At 31.0% G+C, this 23,605-nt stretch overlaps 1 protein-coding gene across 1 annotated transcript; it reads left to right on the plus strand.

Annotated features, from left to right (window-relative positions):
• The first annotated feature begins 3,335 nt into the window (after positions 1–3,335).
• On the plus strand, positions 3,336–23,243 carry matk (megakaryocyte-associated tyrosine kinase). The gene is made up of 11 exons (XM_055017762.1): positions 3,336–3,549; positions 5,897–5,941; positions 8,113–8,226; positions 8,317–8,432; positions 10,504–10,723; positions 15,557–15,650; positions 16,908–16,973; positions 18,154–18,253; positions 20,082–20,166; positions 22,845–22,918; positions 23,030–23,243. Exons 2-11 carry the CDS (start codon positions 5,933–5,935, stop codon positions 23,241–23,243), a joined length of 1,092 nt encoding a protein of 363 aa, XP_054873737.1. The 5' UTR covers positions 3,336–3,549; positions 5,897–5,932.
• The last annotated feature ends 362 nt before the right edge of the window (positions 23,244–23,605 follow it).

The raw sequence follows: 23,605 nt of genomic DNA on the forward strand, positions 1-23,605 counted from the left end.
TGACCCAGAACTAACTGTTCTGTCAAATATTTGGGCTGAATTTTGAGAATTTATCTTGTTTTCAGACCTGGGCAGTTTTGTATTTTCACCCTCTAAAGGACCATCTGAGCTTGGAGCCATTTTAAAGGTAAAATATCTCCAGAAATGAAACTTCCACAGCCATGAAATTTGGTGAGAGCACAGACAGAATTGTTTCCAGTAGATATAAATTGTTTAATAGCTCCAGCAAATGCCAACCTTTTTATTTGTTGATCCTTACGAATGGGGAGGAAAAGTGCAAAGTCTTCAAACATGAGTGATATATTGTGGCCCCAGAAAGTTTCCTCTAAGTGCATATATATGAATATTTCCTACGAACATTTCACCAACTGTTGAGGCTCCAATATCAGCAGAATTTCATGTGTGACATGTTTGGTAAGACAAGGTATGTTGGTGAATATGTTGTGAAATTTCAAGTGAAGTCAACATGGAAGCAGCGTGTAATTTTACCCTTATAATACCAACATATAGACCCCTATGACCTCCAGTTTCTGTGGTTCTCCAAAGAGTCCACATCAACATTTAGGCAAAATCACAAGAAAACTGGAACCTTGTCTTGCCAAATTTGCCACACATCAAATTCTACTGATGTTATAGCCTCAAAACTTGGTGAAATGGTCAATCAAAGGCTGTATTTTGGTTGACATAATACTCCATCCATTTATATACACTTACAGGAACTTTATGAGGCCACAAAACCACCTTAACTTGAAAATTTTGCACTTTCCCCCCTCTATTTTCAAGGGTCAGTAATTAAAAATCTGCCCTCTGCTGGAGTCATTGAATCACTTGAATCTACTGGAACAAGTTTTCTCTTCTTGTCTTCACCAAGTTTCATGTCTGTAGGAGTTAAAGTTCTGCAGATATTTAACCCTAAATAAGCCTTGTCAGGTTTTTTGCTTATTTTATCACTTAGAACAACATTCCTGCCAAAATATTTGACCTATAACCTAATTTTGTCTCCCAAATAACAAATAAACAAACTCTGAACTCTTAACTTTTTAGCAGGAAATACAGATACATCCATAAATATAGACTTACAGGAACTTTCTGGGGTCCCAGTGCCACCATCCTTGATAAACTGCATTTTTTTCCATTTTCAAGGGTCAATAATTAAAAATTTGTCATCTGCTGGAGCCAATTAACCATTCTGATCTTCTGCAAACTATTCATTCACCACATTTCATGTCCAAGGGAGTTTTAGTTCTGGAGATATTGAACCATTAAATTGGCTTCCTGGGTGTTTTTTGAGGGTAGAGATGCAAACATTCGAAGGTCTGCAACAAGAAAATCAAAAAATTCCCCAAATATTTAACAGTACTTCACTTTGTGTCCCGAATATCAAATAAATTAATTCAGAATCTTTATTTATTTTAGCAGGACTTACAGACACATGTCCCCTACAGAAATCTCCTGACTGCAGTTGTTGCTGCCAATGGTGGACCAACCAGTCATTAGGTTCAGGGGGGTAGTTACTTTTTTTTAGGTTTTCAAGAGTTTTTCAATAATTCATAATTTAAAAACAGCATATTGTGTTTTGGGGGTTATCTCTGTATAATATTCAATAAAGTTAAATATTAGTTTGATCATCTGGAACATTTAAGTGTCAGGAATGTGCAAAAATAGAAGATTTTTGTGGGGGGCAAATACTTTTCCACGCTGGTGTGTGTCCTCACCACATTTCATGTTATTTTTCTGGTGATTTGGACTCTAAATTTGGCTTTCCAGCTAGAATTTGGTAAAAATTTTCAAAATAAAGAATTTTCACTGGTCTGGGAAACCCTTCCAGGAACTTTCGGGGGTCTTGTTTGTGAATTTTGCACTTTGTATTTTTTGTTTTTTTTTTCATTTTCAAGGGCAAACGATTAAAAATGTGTCATCTGCTGGACCCATTTAACCGTTTGGATCTGCTCCCTACTGTGCATACTACTGTAGCTGTGCAAAAGTATTTGCCCCCCTACAGAAATGTTCTGACTGCCGTTGTTGCTGCAATGGGACCAACCACTTCTTAGGTTCAGAGGGGCAATTACTTTTTCACAAGGGTGCTATAGGTTATCTCTGTATACTATTCTAGACATTCAAATATTAGTTTGATGATTTTGAACATTTAATTGTGCGAAAGTAGAAGATTTGTGTAGGGGGGAAAATACTTTTCCTTGCTAGTCTGTGTCAAAGTTATTTTTCTGGAGATTGGGACTCTAAACATGGCTTCCCAACTAAAATTAGGTAAAATAATTAAACACAAAGAATTTTCACAGGTCTGGAAAACCCTTCCAGGAACTTTCTTTTGTCTCATTTGTAAATTTTGCACCTTTTCTTGCATTTTCAAGGGCAAATGATTAAAATTTTTTCATCTACTGAAGCCATTTAATCATTTAGATCTGCTGCAAACTACAGTACTGTCCAGGAGTATCTGCCCCTGTACAGAAATGTTCTGACTGCAGTTCTTGCTGCTAAGGCTTAACCAACTAGTTTTTAGGTTCATGGGGGCAATTACTTTTTCACAGGTGTGCTATAGGCTGTCTCTGCATAATATTCAAGAAATTTAAATATTAGTTTGATGATCGGAACATTTAAATGTGAGGAATGTGCCAGAATAGAAGATTTTTGTTGGGGGGGCAAATACTTTTCCATGCTAGTCTGTTTCCTCACCAAACTTCATGTTATTTTTCTGGAGAAATGGACTCTAAATTTGGTTTCCCAACTAAAAATAGGTTAAACTAAATCCAAATAAAGAATTTTCACAGGTCTGGAAAACACTTTTAGCATTTTTTAAAAATAAACTGATAATAATAATACTTACAGGAACTTTCTGGGATCTCGTTTGTAAATTTTACACTTTTACTTTGCATTTTCAAAAGGATTTCATGTAGCTTTTCAGTAATTCTTCAATTAACCATGACTTTAAAATGAATTTTTTGCTGAATTTTTGGATTTTTTTCAGACAAGGGAACAATATTTTTTGGTGCCATAAATGAGGACAACGGGAGGGTTAAGAGTGAGAAATGTTCAAAAATAGAAGATCTCTGTAGAGGGGGCAAATACTTTTGCTATGCTAGTCTGTGTCCTCACCCACTTTCAGGTTATTTCTCATGAAATATGGACTCTAAATATGACTTTCCAGGTAAAACTTGGTCTGACAAACACGGAAGCCTCAGAATTCAGCCACAATATTTAGTAGAATTGCAGTTTCTGCGGATTCTGAGGCGGTGCAGGGACATATTTCTCATATTTTCTGTGCGAACCCGCTCAGACTGATGGAGTATTTGGGTGTAATAAATAGAAAGAGGCGTGAATCAGCTCCAGCGTCACCTCTTGCGTCGCCTCTTTAAATATAAAGTGAATTTTTCCGAGTATTGAGGAAGTGCTGCTCCTCATGACAGCGGCTGGACGGTGCTTCTACAGCCGACCAATGTGACAGAGACACGGGACGTTTTCTGCAGCTTTCTTTTCTCCGTCCTGGAGCTTGTTTTCTGTCCGGATCCAGGAGGAAGGACTGAAGATCCGCAGGTAGGAAACATTAATGTCGGTGAGAGCAGCACGTCCTCCGGTTAGTCCGGTTTCTATGCGACAGGAGCAGATAAATATTTGGTTTATTTGCACAGAATCGACCACAGAAATGTTTATTAGAGGGATCAGATGCGTGAAAATCTTAGAGTGGCACAAAAATGACTGGATTTCATGATTTTTATGCTGTTTTAGCCTTGATTCTGCTTGAAAACTGTCCGAGAAATAGCATTCTGATGCTCTTTGGTTTCTTATTTTACAAAGAAATCCACTATTATGGGATGTAATACTGGTGCAGTTTTGACTGGTAGGTGACCAATGTTCAAATTATTCCAGAACAGATGCAGTAGTGAATTTTAGGGTGAAGTTTAACCCTGTGTCGTCCTGCGAGTCAAAATTGACCCGTTTTAAAGTTTGAAAATGTGGGAAAAATAATACATTTTCACAGTGAAACTTCTGACGTTCACATTTTCAACATTTTTGGGAAATCTTTGAACATTTTTTGGTGGAAAAAAGAAACGTTAAAAATGTTTCTTAAGAACATTCACAAAAAAATTAACCAAAATCCATCGAATTTCGCTGGATTTTGGTTGATTTTTTTTTTCTGAATGTTCTTCCAGAAAACATTAGAAGTTTTACTGATACATATGGAATCACTTTAGATATTTGTAGGATTTTTTGGAAGATTTTTACTCATTTTTGAAAATATTTACAAGAATTTTCTTGCCAAATTTGGGGGATTTTTTTTAAAAAAAATAAAACTTTAAGGGAAACGTTTAAGGAATTATTGGAATTTCAATATTTTCTTCCTGAAATTTTGGGAATTTTTTTGCTGAATTTTTGGATTTTTTCAGACAAGGAAACAATATTTTTTGGTGCCCATAATTGAGGACAACAGGAGGGTTAAACAACTTTAAATGGCTGACTGTGCAGTATTAGAAGAGCAGTATAGAACTGCATCATCTGCATAAAGTGGAAGGCACAGTTTGTTATGACGTATGAGATATTATTGATATAAACTATGAAGAGGAGAGGACCCAGCAAATTTTGCTGGATTTTGGTTGATTTTTTTGTCAATGTTCTTAAGAAACTTGTTTTTTGACATTTCTTTTTTTTCCACCAAAAAAAATTCCAAAATTTCCCAAAAATGTTGAAAATGTGGACATCAAAAGTTTCACTGTGAAAATATTTTTTTTTTCACATTTTCAAACTTTAAAACATTTACAGGTTCCAAAAAATATTGTTTCCTTGTCTGAAAAAATCCAAAAATTCAGCAAAAATATTTCCCAAATTTCTGAAAATTTGCAGAGCCTTCAGAAAGAAAATTCCAATAATTCCTTGAAAATTTCCCTTAAAATATTTATTTAAAAAATCCTCCAAATTTGGCAAGAAAATTCTTGTAAATATTTTCAAACAATGAGTAAAAATCTTCTCAAAAAATTTCCTAAAAATATCTAAAGTGATTCCATATATATCAGTAAAACTTCTAATATTTTCCTTAAGAACATTCACATAAAAATCAACCAAAATCCAGAGAATTTCACTGGATTTTGGTTGATTTTCATGTGAATGTTTTGAATGTTCTTCAGAAACATTTTTAACATTTATTTTTTTCCACCAAAAAATGTTCAAAGATTTCCCAAAAATGTTGAAAACGTGGACATCAGAAGTTTCACTGTGAAAATATCTTTTTTTCCACATTTTCAAACTTTAAAACGGGTCAGTTTTGACCTGCAGGACGACACGAGGGTTAATAGCGGAACAATCCCAAAAAGGTGTCAGAGGAAGTTTTTGAACAAACAAGTGTGTCTTTTTTTGAATTTTATCAGTCACTGAGCAGACATCTTTATACATTTTTGGTGGAAATAATCACATTAGAAATACATTTTTTGACTCCTTGCCTGGTTTTCTGATTGAATAGTAGCTAGCTGGGTTGTATGCTGGTCATTTCATGGCTAATGGGGCAGTTTTGTGCTCTTCAGTGTCCAATAAACAGTGTTCTCTAGTACAAACAAGAGGTTTTAGGATAGTGTGGTCATTAATTAGCTTATAGCATACGCTAATTCATGCATTTCTACAGTTTTCTTGTCTTCGGAGTGTCAGAATTGGCACATGTGCAGTTGATTTCCTGTGCATTTCATGATAAACTACATGAGTAAATGATGAAAAAAATATAATAATATCCAGAGAGGAATGATTTCAGCCAATAGACTCCAGGACTTCAGCAAAACAGGCTAGTTTGGAGATCGACTGGCAGTTATTGGGATCATTAAAGATTAGTAAAGTCACTAAAATCTAAGAAAATCCCGGTTTATCTGGTCGTTCAGAGATTTCTTTCTCTCTTTTGCAGGTTTTTACTGAATTATCCAAACATCCTGCACCACTGATGGCAAAGGTACGTACAGTAGAGATGAGTTAAAGCAGTTTACCAGCAACAGAAAACAACATTTCATCTCATTGTTAAAAAATTGATGCTCCTATATCCCAAAAAAGTATCCTCAAACCATGAGAGAACCTGAATCTGAACAATAACACGGGTACAATACATCCAACACAGCACTTTGTTTACATCAAATTTTCATGACAACAGCGTTTGTCATGAAAATTTGATGCCCTTGTACATTTGTGTTTTATTTTTGAAGCCATAAAGAGAGTTTCAGATTCACTGCACTGACATGAACGTGTTTTCAAACCTACAAAATGTCAAATTTAAGGCTGCAGCAGTTTGTTTTTGGTAGTTTTGTTTGTGAACTGGCAGAAAAAAGTGAAAATGCTCATTATAACCCAGATGGATGTTTTTAAATGTCTTGTTTTTTCTTCTAACACCTCAAATAAGCAGTTTACTGTAATAAAAAACATAAAATCCTCATGTGTGTGAAGATCAAACCTATGGATTTTTTTGCTGTTTTGCTGAAAAAAAGACATGAGAGACAGATAGGAACTGATTATTTTATTGTTAGTGATGTTTTGAGAGTCGATGCTTTTACTGTTTTAATCCCTAAAGCTCTGAAACAGTCAGAAAGAAACGTCCAGTCAGCCGTTCAGCTCAACAAGCTTTTAAAAGCCCACTTGTATAATATGTGATAATGTCCTTTTTAATATTTTATTATTGCCCTTTTTAATGTTTTATTGTCTTAATCTTTAAGCGGTGTTCTTTAATGCTCTTTATATATTAATATTGCGTAAAGCAGAATGTTGTGTCAAGTTTTATGATCATATTATTGTCATATTAGTACTAGATTTTAAAAAAGAACATTTACAGAACCACATGTGGGTCTATGGTAAAAGTTTATGGATTATTTTTGGTAAATAACGACCAATAATAATAATAATAATAATAATAATAATAATAATAATAATAATAATAATAATAATAATAATAATAATAATAATAATAATAATAATAATAATAATAATAATAATAATAATTTATTCTTGTAATATAATTTCTATATGTTCTAACTAATTTGTGTACTTATTTTTATTTTTATTCCTCTATTTTCTGTTATTCTACTTTTTATATACATGCAGGGAATGAACCCATACTGCAATACTACTACTACTACTACTACTAGTAGTAGTAGTAGTAATTGTTCTTCTCATTTTTCTTCTTCCGCTTATTATTATCATTATTACAGAAATGTAAATAATTATTATATATTGTATTATTTATTTAATAAATAATACAATAAAGATAATTACTATTATTACAACAATTCAAAAAATTCTATTGAAAAAGTATTGTATATATATATGTGTGTATATATATATATATACACACACACACACACACACACACACACACACATATATATGTGTGTGTGTATATATATATATATATATATATATATATGAGTAATACTAAAAATCAATAAATAAAATTGATATCAATTGTTGTTTTATTTATTAATTTAGTTATTATTATTATTATTATTATTATTATTATTATTATTATTATTATTATTATTATTATTATTATTATTATTATTTGGATTATATTATAATGATTGTATTTTTATGTTATTGTTATGCTATTATTATGTATTATTGTTATCATAAATTGTTAAAAAATGTATTACAATTATTGTATATTAAGAAATATTGTTAAATAAATTAAATAAAGAATTACAAATTAATTGCAAAATAAAATTGCTAATTAATAGTAATAAATATTATTATTGTTATTAGTAATAATAATCAAATTATTATTAAATGTCATTATTAATATATGTTCTTATTTTTATTATAGAAATGTAAAATATGTATTACAAAATAATGATTAATAAAAATAATAATGAAGAATTACAAAATAAAATTGATAAAGTTATTACTATGCTTTATTTTGTTATGATTATATTTTATTATTAATATGTGTTCTTGTTATTTTTCAAAAATGTTAAAAATGTGTTAAAAATAATGATTAATAAAAAAAAGATTTACAAAATAAACATACTTAAAATGCCACTATTATTATTATTGTTATTATTATGATAAGTATTTTAAATAAGACCTTGTGTTGAGTATAAAGTCAATGCATCTCTTGTTATTATTTTTATTTGTCCTCAGATGAGTTGGACGTCTGGGACTCAGTGTGTCGCTAAAGGAGACCATCGTAAAGCCAAACCAGGAGAACTGGCGTACCGTAAAGGAGACGTTCTCACGATAATCAACGGCAGCTCGGTGCAGTCATTTATTTATTCATCATTTGATTTACGGAAGCTGCAGACGAGTTTCTTCAGGGTCAGATGCTTCATTCTTGTGGTTTTGCAGAGGAAGGGATACTACGAGGCCAAACACAACAGAACAGGAGAGGAAGGACTCATCAGCTCCAGTAACGTTCGAGAAAGAGAAGCTCTGCGGGTGGATCCCAGCCTCAGCCTGATGCCGTGAGCAGGAATCCCCCCGTTTCAACACCCATCACATCTGTCTCTAGCTTTAGCTGTGGTCAAACGATAAAAGTCGTGACCACGTGGGCTGAAGCTGCAAACAAACACAGTCTGACCCCATTTATCCTGCAGCTTCCTGTTTTTGGGGCACTAAGTGGAGTGGCAGTTCTATTTACAACATATTTAAAACAGCAGCCTGCACCAATGTGACTCCCAGTGAAATAAGAACACAGCTGGTGTTTAGAATTAATACAATATGTTTAAATAATGAGGTTTAGGAATAGTTTCTACAGTTAAAAACTCTCTGTAATCTCATTTTCTCTACATATACAAGAATCTGTGCAATACAATTGTTTTTCTAGTATATAGACATTTGCAGTATCTTTATTTTCCCCATTCAGAGGAGTCTGTGCCACATCTGAATTTCCACAGATAGAAGAATCCATACAGTATCAGTAGTACTTATGTATATTTTCATATTTTTTCCAACTACTATTCTGTATTTTTGCACCATTCCCTTTGCTGCTGTAGCACCGCACGGCTAACTTCACCTTGACTGATCTTACTTCACCCATCCCACTATTATTTATGGTATAAATTAACCTGAATATGCTCTTAGAAGTAGAAGAACCTCAAGGAACCTACTGGGGTTCCTCATCATTTCCACTGTGGAGGAACCTTTTGAGTTCTTCTCAGAAAGGTTCTTCAAATATTTAGGTAAAAGTATGGATCTTAGCATTAGTGTTTAAAGTCAGACAAGGTCACAATTAAGCAAAAACTGTCTCTAAAATCTGCATCTAGTTGGCAACGTCTCCAATATTGTTCTAAAAAAATTAATAATTTAATGCCAAAAGCACTAGAACCTTAAACAATTCCTCAGTAGGTTTTTATTTACTGGTGAGATTTTAGAAAAATATTTTAGATTTGATTAAGCATTCTAATACTATCAACCTTGTTATTATTTTATCATAAGATTACCCAAACACATTATTATATACATAAAAGTCTTAAAAGTAAAATAAATACAACAAAATGTAAATGTAGGTGTCAATTTAGAGCTACACCTAACTATAAAAAATTAAAAAAATCCTCCAGTAATACTGTTCTAATTTTAAGGGAATAGTTTACATATTAATGATTAAAACTCTAGACACATTATGAAAAATATGACTTTATCTGTTTTTAATAGACATTAAGGCTGAGGCTCCACAGTGTTGTTAATTAGGGAGATTAGGCTAATTTTTTAACTTTAATTACAAAAATATAGATGAAAAAGTGAAATGACTTCCTGAATCCCCAATGGACAAGATTTTATTTTATTTTAGTGGTTTTAGCATTTTTATTATTGTTGTTGTTATTATTATTGTTCATTTAATTTTTTTAAATTACATTTTATCACATTTTATTTAATGTTATTTAATGTTATTTGCAATGATGTAGATAACTAAATGTTATATAGTTCTCCTCAAATTGATTACAATTATTATTTTTATTGTTATATTTATTATTATGATTGTTTTTAATAATATTATGATTATATCTTTATGCTATTATACTATTATTATATAATGTTGTTATTATTATAAAAATGTAGAAAAAATATTAAAAAAATAATACTTAATAAAATAAATATTATTAAATAAATTAAATTTAAAAAATTACAAGATTAAATTGCTAAGTTATTAGCTATAATAAATAGGACTAATTTTTTAACTTAAATTACAAAAATATACATGAAAATCCAAAAAATCCGATGATTCCCTGGATCTGCTATGGACAAGATTTTATTTTAATTTTACTTATTTTTAAGCTTTTTTATTATTGTTATTATTGTTATTGTTATTATTTTTATTGTTTATTAATTTAATGTAATTCAATTTAATTTAGTTTAATTTTGTTTTATTTTATTTTGTTTGCGACAATTTAGATAGCTAAATGTTTTATAGTTCTGTTCATTTACCTCCTGCTTGTTTCAGTGTTTTAACATTTAGGACTGACCTGTAATCCTGTATAAAAGTACGATTTTCTCTTCACAAAGCTGAATTATCTTCTGTGTTTTGTGTTCGATCAGCTGGTTTCACGGGAAGATCTCCGGTCTGGAGGCGGTGAACAAGCTGCAGCCGGCTGAAGACGGTTTGTTCCTGGTCAGAGAAAGCATCCGGCATCCAGGAGATTACGTTCTGTGTGTCAGCGTCTGCGGTGAAGTTATCCACTACCGAGTGATTTACCAGGACAACAAGCTGACCATCGACAACACGCAGTTCTTCTACAACCTCATCGACATGATCGAGGTCAGAAAACACACATTATTCAAAACTCTAACTAAATCCAGCTTCATCTTCTGAGGATCTGGAAAAATCCACAGGCATCCAGGAGTTTCTCTTTCTGGAACCGAAAACGTTAAATTGCTCATGGTGAGGCCGCACAAAAACTTTCACAAAGAACTTTTTAGCAGGAGAATTTCTTTAAATGAAACATTTCTACAAACAGGTGTTTGAATAACCCCCAAAATCGGCTCCTTTAGGCTCCGTAAATCCGAAGAATTTCTGCAAAAATAGGTTCTTGAAGGAAGTATTTTCAAGGTAGTTCTGGTTCAGTTAAAAAACTCCTTTATGTGCTTCTTAGGACATTTAAATCAATTTATTATATACAGGTTGAATAATAAACTCATGAGCAAAGTCGTTGGTCATTTATTTAACGTTGTTTCTTTTATTGAAATTAGACTTAGATGATTTTATTAATCCCTGGAGGGAAATGAAATTGTTACAGCAGCATGGATATTCAATAAAGGGATAAAGAAGAAGGCAACACAGAATATTAGGGTATGAGGTGAAGGTAAAATAAAATAAAATAATTACAATAAAATAAAATAAAAATAATGAGAATAAAATAAAATAAAATATTTGAAATAAAATTTAAATAATTAAAATAAAATAAGATAAAATAGAAAATAATAGAATAAAATAAAATGAAATAAGATAAAAATAAAATAAAAATAATATAGAAATAAATCTACACAATATGCAAGAATGACAGGAATGACATAAGAAGGTGCAGATAAGATTTACAGATAAATTAAAATAAAATAAAATAAAATAGAAATAATTTAAATAAATTAAAATTAAGTTAAATTAAAATAATTAGAATAAAACAAAATTAATTAAAATAAAATAAGGTAAAATAGAATAGAATAAAAATAAAATAAAGTGAAGTAATAATAATCCAGAATACAGAAATAAATCAACAGAATATACAAGTGACAGGATTAAGTGGAAATGACATAAGAAGGAAGGTGCAGATAAGATTTAAAGATAAATTAAAATAAAACAAATTAAAAATAATTAAAATAAACTAAAAATAAATAAAATGAATTAAAATAAGATGAAATGGAAAAGAATAAATAAAAAACTAAATAAAGTGAAATAAGATAAAAATATATAATATAAAAATAAATCTACAGAATATACAAGAGTGACAGGATGTGCAAATGACATAAGAAGGTGCAGATAAGGTTACAGATATATTAAATATGCTATATTTTTATTTTATATGTTATATAAATTAATGCAAAGACAAGTAAAATATTAAAAATGTGAACTTCAGAGAAGCACAAACACAAAATCAGCCACTCTGAGGAGGAAAATAGAACCATAAAACCTTAAATTAACTCGTGGACTTAAACTCAAAACCAAGAAACAGACACAAGAACTTTTATGTTGAATTGTACAGGTAAGAATTTGCAGCATTTCTGTCTTCCATTAGAACACATTTGATATTTTGGGTTCTTGTTCAGACAGAACATGCTACAAGATGTTAACGTAAGATTTATTAAACTGTGATTGTGACATTTCTCACAGATTTCTGGTGTTTTATCGAGCAAATGATTCATCAATAATGAAAACAGCTGTTTAAGTACATGGTATAAGGAGGTTCTTTAACTGATAATTGTTCTTTGAAGAACCAGAAAGCCTTCTAAAAATCAGATTAAAAACCTTTATTTTCCCAAGAGTAACGATTTCAGGCTCAATTTTGAGCCCAGCAGGTCCTAAAGGAATGTCTGCACTATATTTATGAATATATATATTTTCTGATTTTGTGCTTTTCTTCTTGTACTATATTGTATTATTTCCTCATCCCAGGTCTCTAACGAACCTTTAAGCATCTGAAAACAAACGCTGAGAGTCTGCAGCCGTTAGCAGTTCTAAATGTTAACATGAAGATGCTAACTCTCTGCTGTTTAGCAGCTTTCTACATTTACTCTCCTAGTTTAGGACAAAGCAACTCTTCACACTTCGGTTTCACCAGAGAACAGCGTAGGAGAGTATTTCCAAAAGTTCCACAAAGACTCCCACAAACTGTCTGACTCAGTTTTCCATCAACCAGACAGTCTGGAACAAAAAGATCCTGAAGAAGAATCAACTCGCCGCACCGGAAACCTTAATTTACCCCAAAACAGCTTTAAGTAGCATAAATAAGGAAGAATCATAAATAAATTACACAAGTTGATCACATTAAATGGCTAAAATTCTCAAATATGAACGCTCAAAACCACATTTTCTGAAAATTCAAGACTCAGATATATTCAAATTCAAGACTCAGATATATATATATATATATATATATATATATATATACACATATATATATATAAACAATATATATATATATATATATAAAAAAAAATAAAATAAAATTTTTGAACATTTTTTTGGTGGAAATAAAAGAAATGAATAAATAAAAGAAATGTTAAAAAAGTTTTCTTTAAGAACATTCACAAAAATCAACCAAAATCCAGCAAAATTCGCTGGATTTTGGTTGATTTTTATGTGAATGTTCTTAAAGAAAATATTAGAAGTTTTACTGATATATATGGAATCTCTTTAGATATTTTTAGGATTTTTTTTGAAAGATTTGTACTCATTTTTAAAAAAATATTTACAAGAATTTTCTTGCCAAATTTTGGGGATTTTTAAAACTAAAAATTTTAAGGAAAAATTTTAAGGAATTATTGGAATTTTCTTCCTGAAGGTTTTGCAAATTTTCCGAAATTTGGGGAATTTTTTTGCTGAATTTTTGGATATTTTTTTCAGACAAGAAAACAATATTTTTTGGTGCCCAGAAATGAGGACAACAGGAGGGTTAATTGCAGAACCTACATTGTGTACAAACACCAGAACATTTTACATCGTGCAGACAGAATTGATCAGAACCACTGACTACAGCTTTAAACACAAACACAATCTCCAGGTTTTTTAACGTATTTGATCGTCTGAAAAAGTTTTAGACAAATAAAAATTTAGATATAATGGTTGCAAAAGAGGAAAAGATAAGAAAATTTAGGATGTATATTCTAAATTTCGTTACAATCCACCCAAGAACAAAGTGATTTTAATGGAATATCACGGTTTTAAACTGAGATTTATTAATTTTTCTCAAATTGTGATTAGTTTGAAGACTGTTTGAAAGTCTAAATGTCTCTTTCTGGATGATGTCAGGGCAATTAAGCTAAAAATCGGAATAGTCGGCATCACAGCGGCTCAGAATTAAGTGTTGATTCTCAGAACTGAGGCCTGAGATGAGACGTTGTGTGCTGCTTCCTTCCTTTGACAAACACCAAGCTATTTATAACATTTGTGGTCCTGAAAGCTGTCAATCAATGAGAACTTCAGCCCTTTTATGGTTTGTCTGTGTCTGGTTAACCCTCCTGTTGTCCTCATTTACAGGCACCAAAAAATGTTGTTGCCTTGTCTGAAAAAAACCCAAAAATTCAGCAAAAAAAATTCCTCAAATTTTCTTCATGAAGAAAATTCCAATAATTCCTCAAAAGATTTCTCTTCAAAGTTTTATTTTTAAAAAAATCCCCAAATTTGGCAAGAAATAAACATTTAAAAAATAAAAAAAATAAAAATTGTAAATATTTTCAAAAAATGAATAAAAATCTTTTGAAAAAATCCTAAAAATATCTAAAGTGATTCCATTTATATCAGTAAACTTCTAATATATTCTTAAGAAATGTTTCTTTAAGAACATTCAGAAATTTTTTTCTGAATGTTCTTAAAGAAACTTTTTTTTAAACATTTCTTTTTTCCACCAAAAATGTTCAAAAATTTCCCCAAAATGTTGAAAATGTGGAAGTTGTCACCGTTGAAAATGTTTTTTTTCCATATTTTCAAACTTTAAAACGGGTCAATTTCAACCTGCAGGACGACGCGAGGGTTAAACTTCCCCCTAAAGCAGATATTCTCCTCAGACGTTGCAGCTTTTTGCTTATTTCTTATCAGCGAGCTGCAGATGGCTTCAGTCCTGAGTCAGAGCTGCTGAATATTTGGGCCACGTCGTGTCGGAAAGTAAAAAAATCAACGAGTGCGTCACAATAAATGAGCTCATAAAGCAGCCGGTGGCTCGTTTAAATCATCTGTGCCGTCTGTTGATGGAGGTTTAGTCTTTATTCTCACTGCTTTGTGTCACGACCGCAGGGTTTAAAGAACTTCCTGAATGCTGAGGAGGCTTTTTATTACTTCCTAGTTTTAGTGAGTTTATTATTCAGTTTGGAGACACGCTAAGAAAAAAAAGTACCGGCAGCTCATTATCTGCAGTTTGTCTTTAAAATGAATTAAAATGTGAGATTTTATGTTAATTAACAGTGTTTCCCCAGTAACATTTTCCTGTATTTTAATGGTGACTTTAATGGAAATCTACTTTTAATTGGTGTTTTTGTGGTGAAAACAGACAATTTTTTACATTTTAGCAGTGTAAAAAAGTAAATTAATTGTATAAACACTAAAAACAGTACATGTTGTATCTGTAGCGAAAATTATGACAGTTTTTGTAATTTATTGGTAAATCTATTATAGAAAACAACATTTTAACTTATCTAATGTTGTATCTACAGTGAAAATTAAGACAGTTTTGTTATTAAATGGTAAATCTGTAACAGTAAATGACATTTTAACTTATTTAATGGTGTATTTATTGTGAAAATTAAGAAAGTTTTGTAATTTTATTTTAAATCTACTGCATCGTAATTTTGGCAGCACCATACCTGGAATTCCAGGTGTGATCACAGCCGAGGAGTTTCCAGAAAAGTGTCTAATAATAACTGAACGTTGTGTTTCCTGTTTCAGTTTTACTCAAAGAACAAAGGTTCCATCGCTACGACTCTTCTGAAGCCCAAACAGAAACACGGAACCAAGTCAGCAGAACTGGAGCTGTCCAAGAGTAAGAAAAGCACATCCAACATCTGCATCTGCACATCTGCACTGGAGAAAATGCTCGTATTTTATTAGTACATTTAGATATTTTAATTATGGTTTAATTTTCCAGCTGCACATTGACAAAGAACAAATTAATATTTGAATACTTTTGATGTACAACTTATTTACCGTTTGAGTTTTTACAGTTAATGTGTAAATAAATCATTTTTCAGTTCTTAATGTGAAAGAAAAATATTAATTATATATCTCCTCTCTCAAATCTTGACAAATATTTGTAAAATAATTATATGTTTTTGCTGATTAAATACAGTATAAATAGTGGAATTCTTTTTCTTTTTTTTTACATCTAACTTGTAAATTAATACTTTATTTCTGAGATTTTACTAAAAAAATGCTTGAAATTTAACAAAACTTGGATAATAGCAGTTTAAAAAATTATTAATAATTTAACATTTTTCAATCCTTCATGTTTTTCTTTAGAGTCAAATCATGTAAAAATAAATAAATAATAATAGTAATAATTCAGTTACCATTTACAGTGCAATAATGCAGATTTTATAGAGAGCATTATTTACAGTTTGGAGGTGTTTATTTTATTTTAATTTATTTTATTTTACAGCTAATGTGGAAATTAATAAATTTTTTTGTTTGGAATTTTGCTAAATATTATTGGTAATTTAACAAAATTAGGAAAATAGCAATTATATAGTAATAATAATAATAATAATAATAATAATAATAATAATAATAATAATAATAATAATAATAATAATAATAATAATAATAATAATAATAATAATAATAACAATTTACCATTTTTCAATCCTTAAATTATCTTTAATTTATTGATTTTTTTTGCTGATTTAGAAACAACAGAAATTTGGAATTTTACAGTCAAACACTGTGAATGAACAAATTAGTTTATATAAAAATATATTTTTTATGTAGACAATATTTAATTTTTAATAGTATATATGTAAAAAAGAACTGTGATTTTATTTATTTGCAATTGAACAAAACTGTGAACATCTGTAAAATAATGGTAATAATAAAATAAATTGTTAAAAAGCAATCTAAATGATTAAAAAAACTTTCAAATTTTACAATCATTCTGAAAAGAAGGACTTAAAAATAAGGTTTTCTTTGTATAATAATTTACGTAAATCCCTGGTTGTCCTTTTTAATATATATCAAATATTAATATTAAAGATCATAAAAACATGTTTGAGGTTAATTTCATCGTGTATTTGTTGTTTTTCAGCTGGCTGGTTGCTGGACATCACAAAGCTCACGCTGGGAGAGAACATCGGAGAAGGAGAGTTTGGTGGTGAGATTTAGTTTAATGTTCAATTGCACATAACAAGTAAAATAACAATTCTTTTTACATATATATATATACTGTTAAAAATAAATAAATAAATATTGTCTAAAAAATATACTTTTACATAAACTAATTTGTTTGTTCACAGTGTTTCTAAAATTCCACATTTTTGCTGTTTTTAAATCAGCAAAAAAATTAATAAATTACAGATAATTTAAGGATTGAAAAATGGTAAATTATATTATTATTATTATTATTATTATTATTATTATTATTATTATTATTATTATTATTATTATTATTATTATTATTATTATATAATTGCTATTTTCCTAATTTTGTCAAATTACCGATAATATTTAAAATCATGTTCAAATCATGTTAAAATGTTAAAAATGTTAAAATCATGTATTCAAAATCCCAGACAAAAAAAAGATTAATTTCTACATTAGCTGTAAAGTAAAATAAAATAAAATTAACAGATAGAACACCTCCAAACTGTAAATAATGCCCACTATAAAATCTGTATCATTGTACTGTAAGTGGTAATTGAATTATTATTATTTATTTATTTTTACATGATTTGACTCTGAAATTCCACTATTTTTACGGTATTTAAATCAGAAAAAAATCTATAAAATACATTTGAAATATTTTGAAAGAAAAACATGAAGGATTGAAAAATGTTAAATTATTAATAGTTTTTAAACTGCTATTATCCAAATTTTGTTAAATTCCATTTTTTTTGTTTTTTTTTTTACTAAAATCTCAGAAATAAAGTATTAATTTACAAGTTAGCTATTAAAAAAAAAAAAAAAAAAAAAAAGGCCCAAACTGTAGATAACGTCCACTATAAAAATCTGTATTTTTACAAATGGTAGTTTGGGTTTCTTTTTTTCTTTTTTTACATGATTTGACTAAAATTCCACTATTCATACTGTATTTAAATCTGCTTTTTATCAACCTTTTTATGAATCCTCACAACACTTTGAACAAAGAAGAGTCAGAAACATTTCCAAAAGAAGAGGTGGACTTCTCTTTTTGAAGATGTTTCTTGACTTCTGAGAGAATCCGAGAGAAAGAAAGAAAATAAAAGTTTCTTTCTGCTGAAGATGCTGGATTTTTTACGAGCCATGTGACTGAGAGTCTGCAGCGTTGGTAAAGATGTTCCATTTCTGTCCCTCAGCGGTGTTTGAAGGCGACTACATGGGCCAGCGAGTGGCAGTGAAGACCATCAAATGTGACGTTACGGCTCAGGCCTTCCTGCAGGAAACCACAGTGATGACGTGAGATTTCCTCAAACTGCATGTTTTTATTTATCTTCTGCAGCTTCTCTCTGAACAGTTGAATCCATTTAACTGCAAATAACAGCAATTAGTCCAAATAACTGAATAAAAATCTACTTTCTCACTGGAACAAATGCTCCTCTAAAAACAAGAAAAAAAAACTTATTTCAAGGAACTTTTACTTTGAAATAAGTGAAAAAATCTGCCAATAGAACAAGTGAAAAATGTCTTGGTAAGATTTCTTGAAATAAGATACGATATTTAGAATATTGAGATCTTAAAATTAGCTGATAAAACTTATTTTAAGCTCTATTTTACCAGGATTGTCAAGCTTAGGTGTCCTAAAATAAGCCAGACATGTTAAAAAATAGTAGTTTTTCACTCATAAATAGATTTTTGCTTTTATGTAACCTACTAATCTAAGATGTATTAAACTTTTTTTGAGTTGTAGTATAGCGGCACTTCTCTAGATTTAACCCTCGTGTCGTCCTGCGGGTCAAAACTGACCCATTTTAAAGTTTGAAAATGTGGGGAAAAAAATATTTTCACAGTGAAACTTCTGATGTCCACATTTTCAACATTTTTGGGAAATCTTTGAACATTTTTTGATGGAATAAAAGAAATGCTAAAAATGTTTCTGAAGAACATTTGCAAAAAAATCTACAAAATACATTTTCCTGGATTTTGGTTGATTTTTATGTGAATGTTCTTAAAGAAAATATTAGAAGTTTTACTGATATATATGGAATCACTTTAGATATTTTTAGGATTTTCTGGAAGATTTTTTACACATTTTTTGAAAATATTTACAAGAATTTTCTTGTCAAATTTGGGGGATTTTTTTGAAATAAAACTTTTAAGGGAAACTTTTCAGGAATTATTGGAATTTTCTTCCTGAAGGTTTTGCAAATTTTCAGAAATTTGGGGAATATTTTTGCTGAATTTTTGGATTTTTTTCAGACAAGGAAATAATATTTTTGGTGCCCATAAATGAAGACATCTTGTACTTGAAATAAGATTCCAAAGATTAACTGAAGCATTTTGAGATATAATATCTTCTCCCAGTTAGCTAGAAATCCTAATATTTAGTCGTGTTTTGACAACATTTAGAGGTGTTGTGTTTTAGAGGAAGCCAAGCAGGTGATTTTAACTGAAAAGTAGACATTTGCTTTTTAAACATTCATGCTGAGTACAAAATTTAAGATGTATTTGACTTATTTTAGGTTGTATAACAGTGACATGACTCCAGATTTCAGACCAGCTTGTCCTTGAAGCAGCATTTTAAGATATCCGTCTGTATACAGTTGGTTGAAAATACATTAGTTGTAAATATGACCATGATTCTTCCTCCCTCATTTATAAATAACTCTACACCATGTTAACAAGTCTAGTATTGAAATCAACTATTTATTTTTGAATTTACATGCAACGCATTAGCAAACTGGACAATATGAACTAACTGGTGATTTTCCAATAAAACACATTTACTTGAATCTAGTGAAGTTTATTTCTTAAATCAAGATTGTGTAGCTTCTACTAATAACACCTCAGCTTGAAAAATGTATGAAAAGTAAAATGAACCTTGTTTCTTGTAAAATACAGCTCAAAATAAGATCATTTCAAGATTGTTTGACTTAAGATATTTAAGATGCATTGTCTTAAAACAAGTCCCTCCATCTGCTGAAATGTCTCTTGTTAAGTGAATTTATCTTAAATCAAGTGGGATGAGACATTCTGACTAAAAATAAGCCAAACAGACTTGGTAGGATTTAGAGTTTTTGCAGTGCTCTGCTCTTTTTCTGCTGCTTATTTGAATGTTTTCTTCCAGGAAGCTGCAGCACAAGAACCTGGTGCGGCTGTTAGGCGTCATTCTGCACAAAGGGCTGCACATCGTCACGGAGCTCATGACCAAGGTACAGTTTAAAGGCGTTTGAACAGTGAAACTAACTGCAGAGTTGAAGCAAGTCGTCATTTTGCACGCGATGAGGCAGAAAGTAAACTGCAGACAGAAGCAAAACCCACAAGTTAGACTGAAATACTTCAAGGTGTTGAGACGAGTCACTGGTTGTCAGAACAAAAATAACATCAGTGAAGATTTCTGTACTTTGGTGTTTAATTTGGAGGACGTGTTTGAATTGAAAAAATAATTACCATTTGGAAAAATACTTTTATATGTTTATCTCTCTCTTTTTTAAAACAATAAATATGTAAATTAATATTTTTTTCAGGTATTTTACTAAATATTATCTGTAATTAACAAAATTAGGAAGCAATTATTTGCCATTTTTCAATCCTTAATGTTTATTTTTCAAATAATGTGAATTTTCTGTAATATGTACACTACTGCTCAGAAGGGGCCACTTAGAAATGTCCTTATCTTTGAAAGAAAAGCAGTACCCTAAACCCTAACCGTACACGTGTTTATTTCCTTGATGTGCACTGGAAAAACACAAAAAAGCAGAAGAAAAAAGACAAAATTGACATAATTTTACAAACGGGCCGGGTAAAATTGAGGTCATGGGTGTTCCAGCAGGACAATGACCCCAAACATCCCTCAGACCACCAAGAAATGGTTGGAGACAAAGTTCTGGAGAGTCGTAAAGTCGCCACAATGAGTCTAAATCCCATTGAAGACTTATGGAGAGATCTCAAAGCTGCTGGTGCAAGAAGACACCCTTCAAATGTGAGAGACCTGGAGCAGTTTGCAAAAGAAGAGTGGTCCAAAGTTCCATCTGAGAGAAGCTTGTTGATGGTTCTAGGAAGCGACTGGCTTCAGTTATTTCTTCCAAAGGGTGTGAAACCAAATATTGAGTTGAGGGTGCCATTAATTCTGTGCGGTCCATTTTTTGAGTTTTGTGTAAAATTCTGTCAATTCTGGCTTTTTTCTTTTCCTTTTTTGTGTTTTTCCAATGCACATGAAGGAAATAATCATGTGTATACCAACAACATTTGTAACTACAACAACTACAACTACAACAATTTCTGGGAGAAATGGTGGATTTTCTGGAAAAATTCCTGGAGTGCCGATACTTTCATCCGTGACTGTAGAACATGGCATCATGTGCTGCTCTTTGAGACTCTTTAGCTTCTTCACAACACCAGACAGGTTCTATTTAGTGATGCTTAGATCCAACAAGCCTGGCAGTGATCATATGTGAGAGTGGATGGTAGACCTGAGACCTGGTTGATAACAGAAACCAACAGCATTATTTGATTTCCAGGATGGAAACCAGTGAAAAGACCTCGGAACTGGAGTGATTAGATCCACTTTGCTGGTTCTGGAGAGGAAAAAAGGGAAGCAGAATCTGAATCTGAATCTGATTAATCGCTTTAAAGAACCACATAAAGTCCATAAAGAACTATTCCCTAAAGAACTATTCCCTAAAGAACTATTCCCTAAAGAACGTGGCACCATGTGCTGCTTCACAACACCAGACAGGTTCTATGTAGTGATGCTTAGATACAACAAGCCTGGCAGTGATCACATATAGGATGATGAAACTGAACCCACCTGACAAATGGTAGTTTGGTAGATTTGCAGTCTAAGGGGGCAATAACTTTTTTCAGTTTTCCTTCGTAATCTTCATAATCAATAATCTAAAAACTGCATTTTGTGTTTTCTTGGGTTATCTTTGTCTTACAATAAAATTGTTTGATGATTTCAAACATTTACCTGGACAAATATGTAGAAATAGAAGATTTCTTTAGGGGGGCAAATACTTTTTTGTGGCCCTGTAAGCATTTGCAGTATTTACATAGTATAAACAGTATAATTAGATTTAGTTTGTTTCCTTGTCTGAAAAAACTCCAGAAATTCAGCAAAAAAATTCCCTAAACTTCTGAAAATTTGCAAAACCTTCAGGAAGAAAATTCCAATAATTCCTTAAAAGTTTCCCTTGAAAGTTTTATTTAAAAAAAATAAATAAATAAAAAATCCCCCAAATTTGGAAAGAAAATTCTTCTAAAATTTTTCAAAAAATGAGTAAAAATCTTCCAAAAAATCCTAAAAATATCTAAAGTGATTCCATATGTATCAGTACAACTTCTAATATTTTCTTTAAGAACATTCACATAAAAATCAACCAAAATCCAGTGAAATTCGCTGAATTTTGCTTGATTTTTTTTGTGAATGTTCCCAAGAAACATTTTGAACATTTCTTTTTTTCCACCAAAAAATTTTTCAAAGATTTCCCAAAAATGTTGAAAATGTAGACATCAGAAGTTTCACTGTGAAAATATATATATATTTTCCACATTTTCACAGTGAAACAGGTCAGTTTTGATCCGCAGGGCGACACGAGGGTTAAATCTGCAGCAAAAAGCTTTTTTCTGCAGCTTCACCACCAGCAGCACTTTGTTAGGAAACATTTGTTTATCATTTATTAGTTTGAAAAATGTACTTTACTTAGATTGTAGGTAGTTTTAATATAAAAAAAGTCTACCAGTAAAATGTCTTTGTGCCACTTGGAGTCGCCAGAATGCAACTTTTCTCTCCTGGTAAATGGATTTATTGAGTTTCTGGTCTTCAAGTGAGATTATTTTAACGGTGATGCTTTAAAAATACTTTGTTTTATTGTTTTGTGTGTTGCAGGGAAACCTTGTGAACTTTCTCAGGACCAGAGGACGTTCGGTTGTAAACTCTGCTCAGCTATTTCAGTTCGCCCTGTGAGTTTTAACATCAAAATGACTTTAAAGTTCAGGAGCTTCTGCGGCAGCTTTGTGTTTGGGGATTCACTGTGTGATTTTAATCAAACTTCTCGGTGTGTTTGCCATCAGGGATGTGTGTGAAGGGATGGAGTATCTGGAGTCCAAGAAGTTCGTCCACAGAGATCTGGCGGCTCGTAACGTCCTGGTTTCTGACGACGGCGTTGCCAAAGTCAGCGACTTCGGTCTGACCAAGGTCGACTCCAAGGCGTCGGATAAAGCCAAGCTGCCGATTAAATGGACGGCGCCAGAAGCTCTGAAGAAAGAGGTCAGTTTACAAAGATGATAGGACACCGTTTCTTTCACATCAAAAATCCACATTTTTTACATCTCGGTTTAGATTAATGGACACATTTGCAGGATTTAGTGACATCTAACAGTGAGGATTTGGATTGTAATTAACTTAATTCACCTTAATTGTCATTCATATATAATATATAACACACGATAAAGCCTAAATCTAGACAAACAGCAGCTTATCATCTATATTAGTTAAAGTTGCTTTATATTAATTAAAGTTGCTCTAAAGCAGTTAAAGTTGGTCCATATTACTTAAAGTTGCTCTAAAGGAGTTAAAGTTTCTTTATATTAGTTAAAATTGCTCTATATTAGTTAAAGTTGCTTTATATTAATTAAAGTTGCTCTAAA

This window comes from Amphiprion ocellaris, chromosome 2, assembly GCF_022539595.1.
Source record: "Amphiprion ocellaris isolate individual 3 ecotype Okinawa chromosome 2, ASM2253959v1, whole genome shotgun sequence".
NCBI lineage: Eukaryota > Metazoa > Chordata > Actinopteri > Pomacentridae > Amphiprion > Amphiprion ocellaris.

What these genes read in the sequence shown, in the direction of transcription:
- matk (XM_055017762.1), top strand. An exon ending in CCCAGCCTCAGCCTGATGCC is followed by an intron (nt 8,433 to 10,503) that starts GTGAGCAGGAAT and finishes GTGTTCGATCAG; the next exon opens with CTGGTTTCACGGGAAGATCT. An exon ending in AGAACTGGAGCTGTCCAAGA is followed by an intron (nt 15,651 to 16,907) that starts GTAAGAAAAGCA and finishes GTTGTTTTTCAG; the next exon opens with CTGGCTGGTTGCTGGACATC.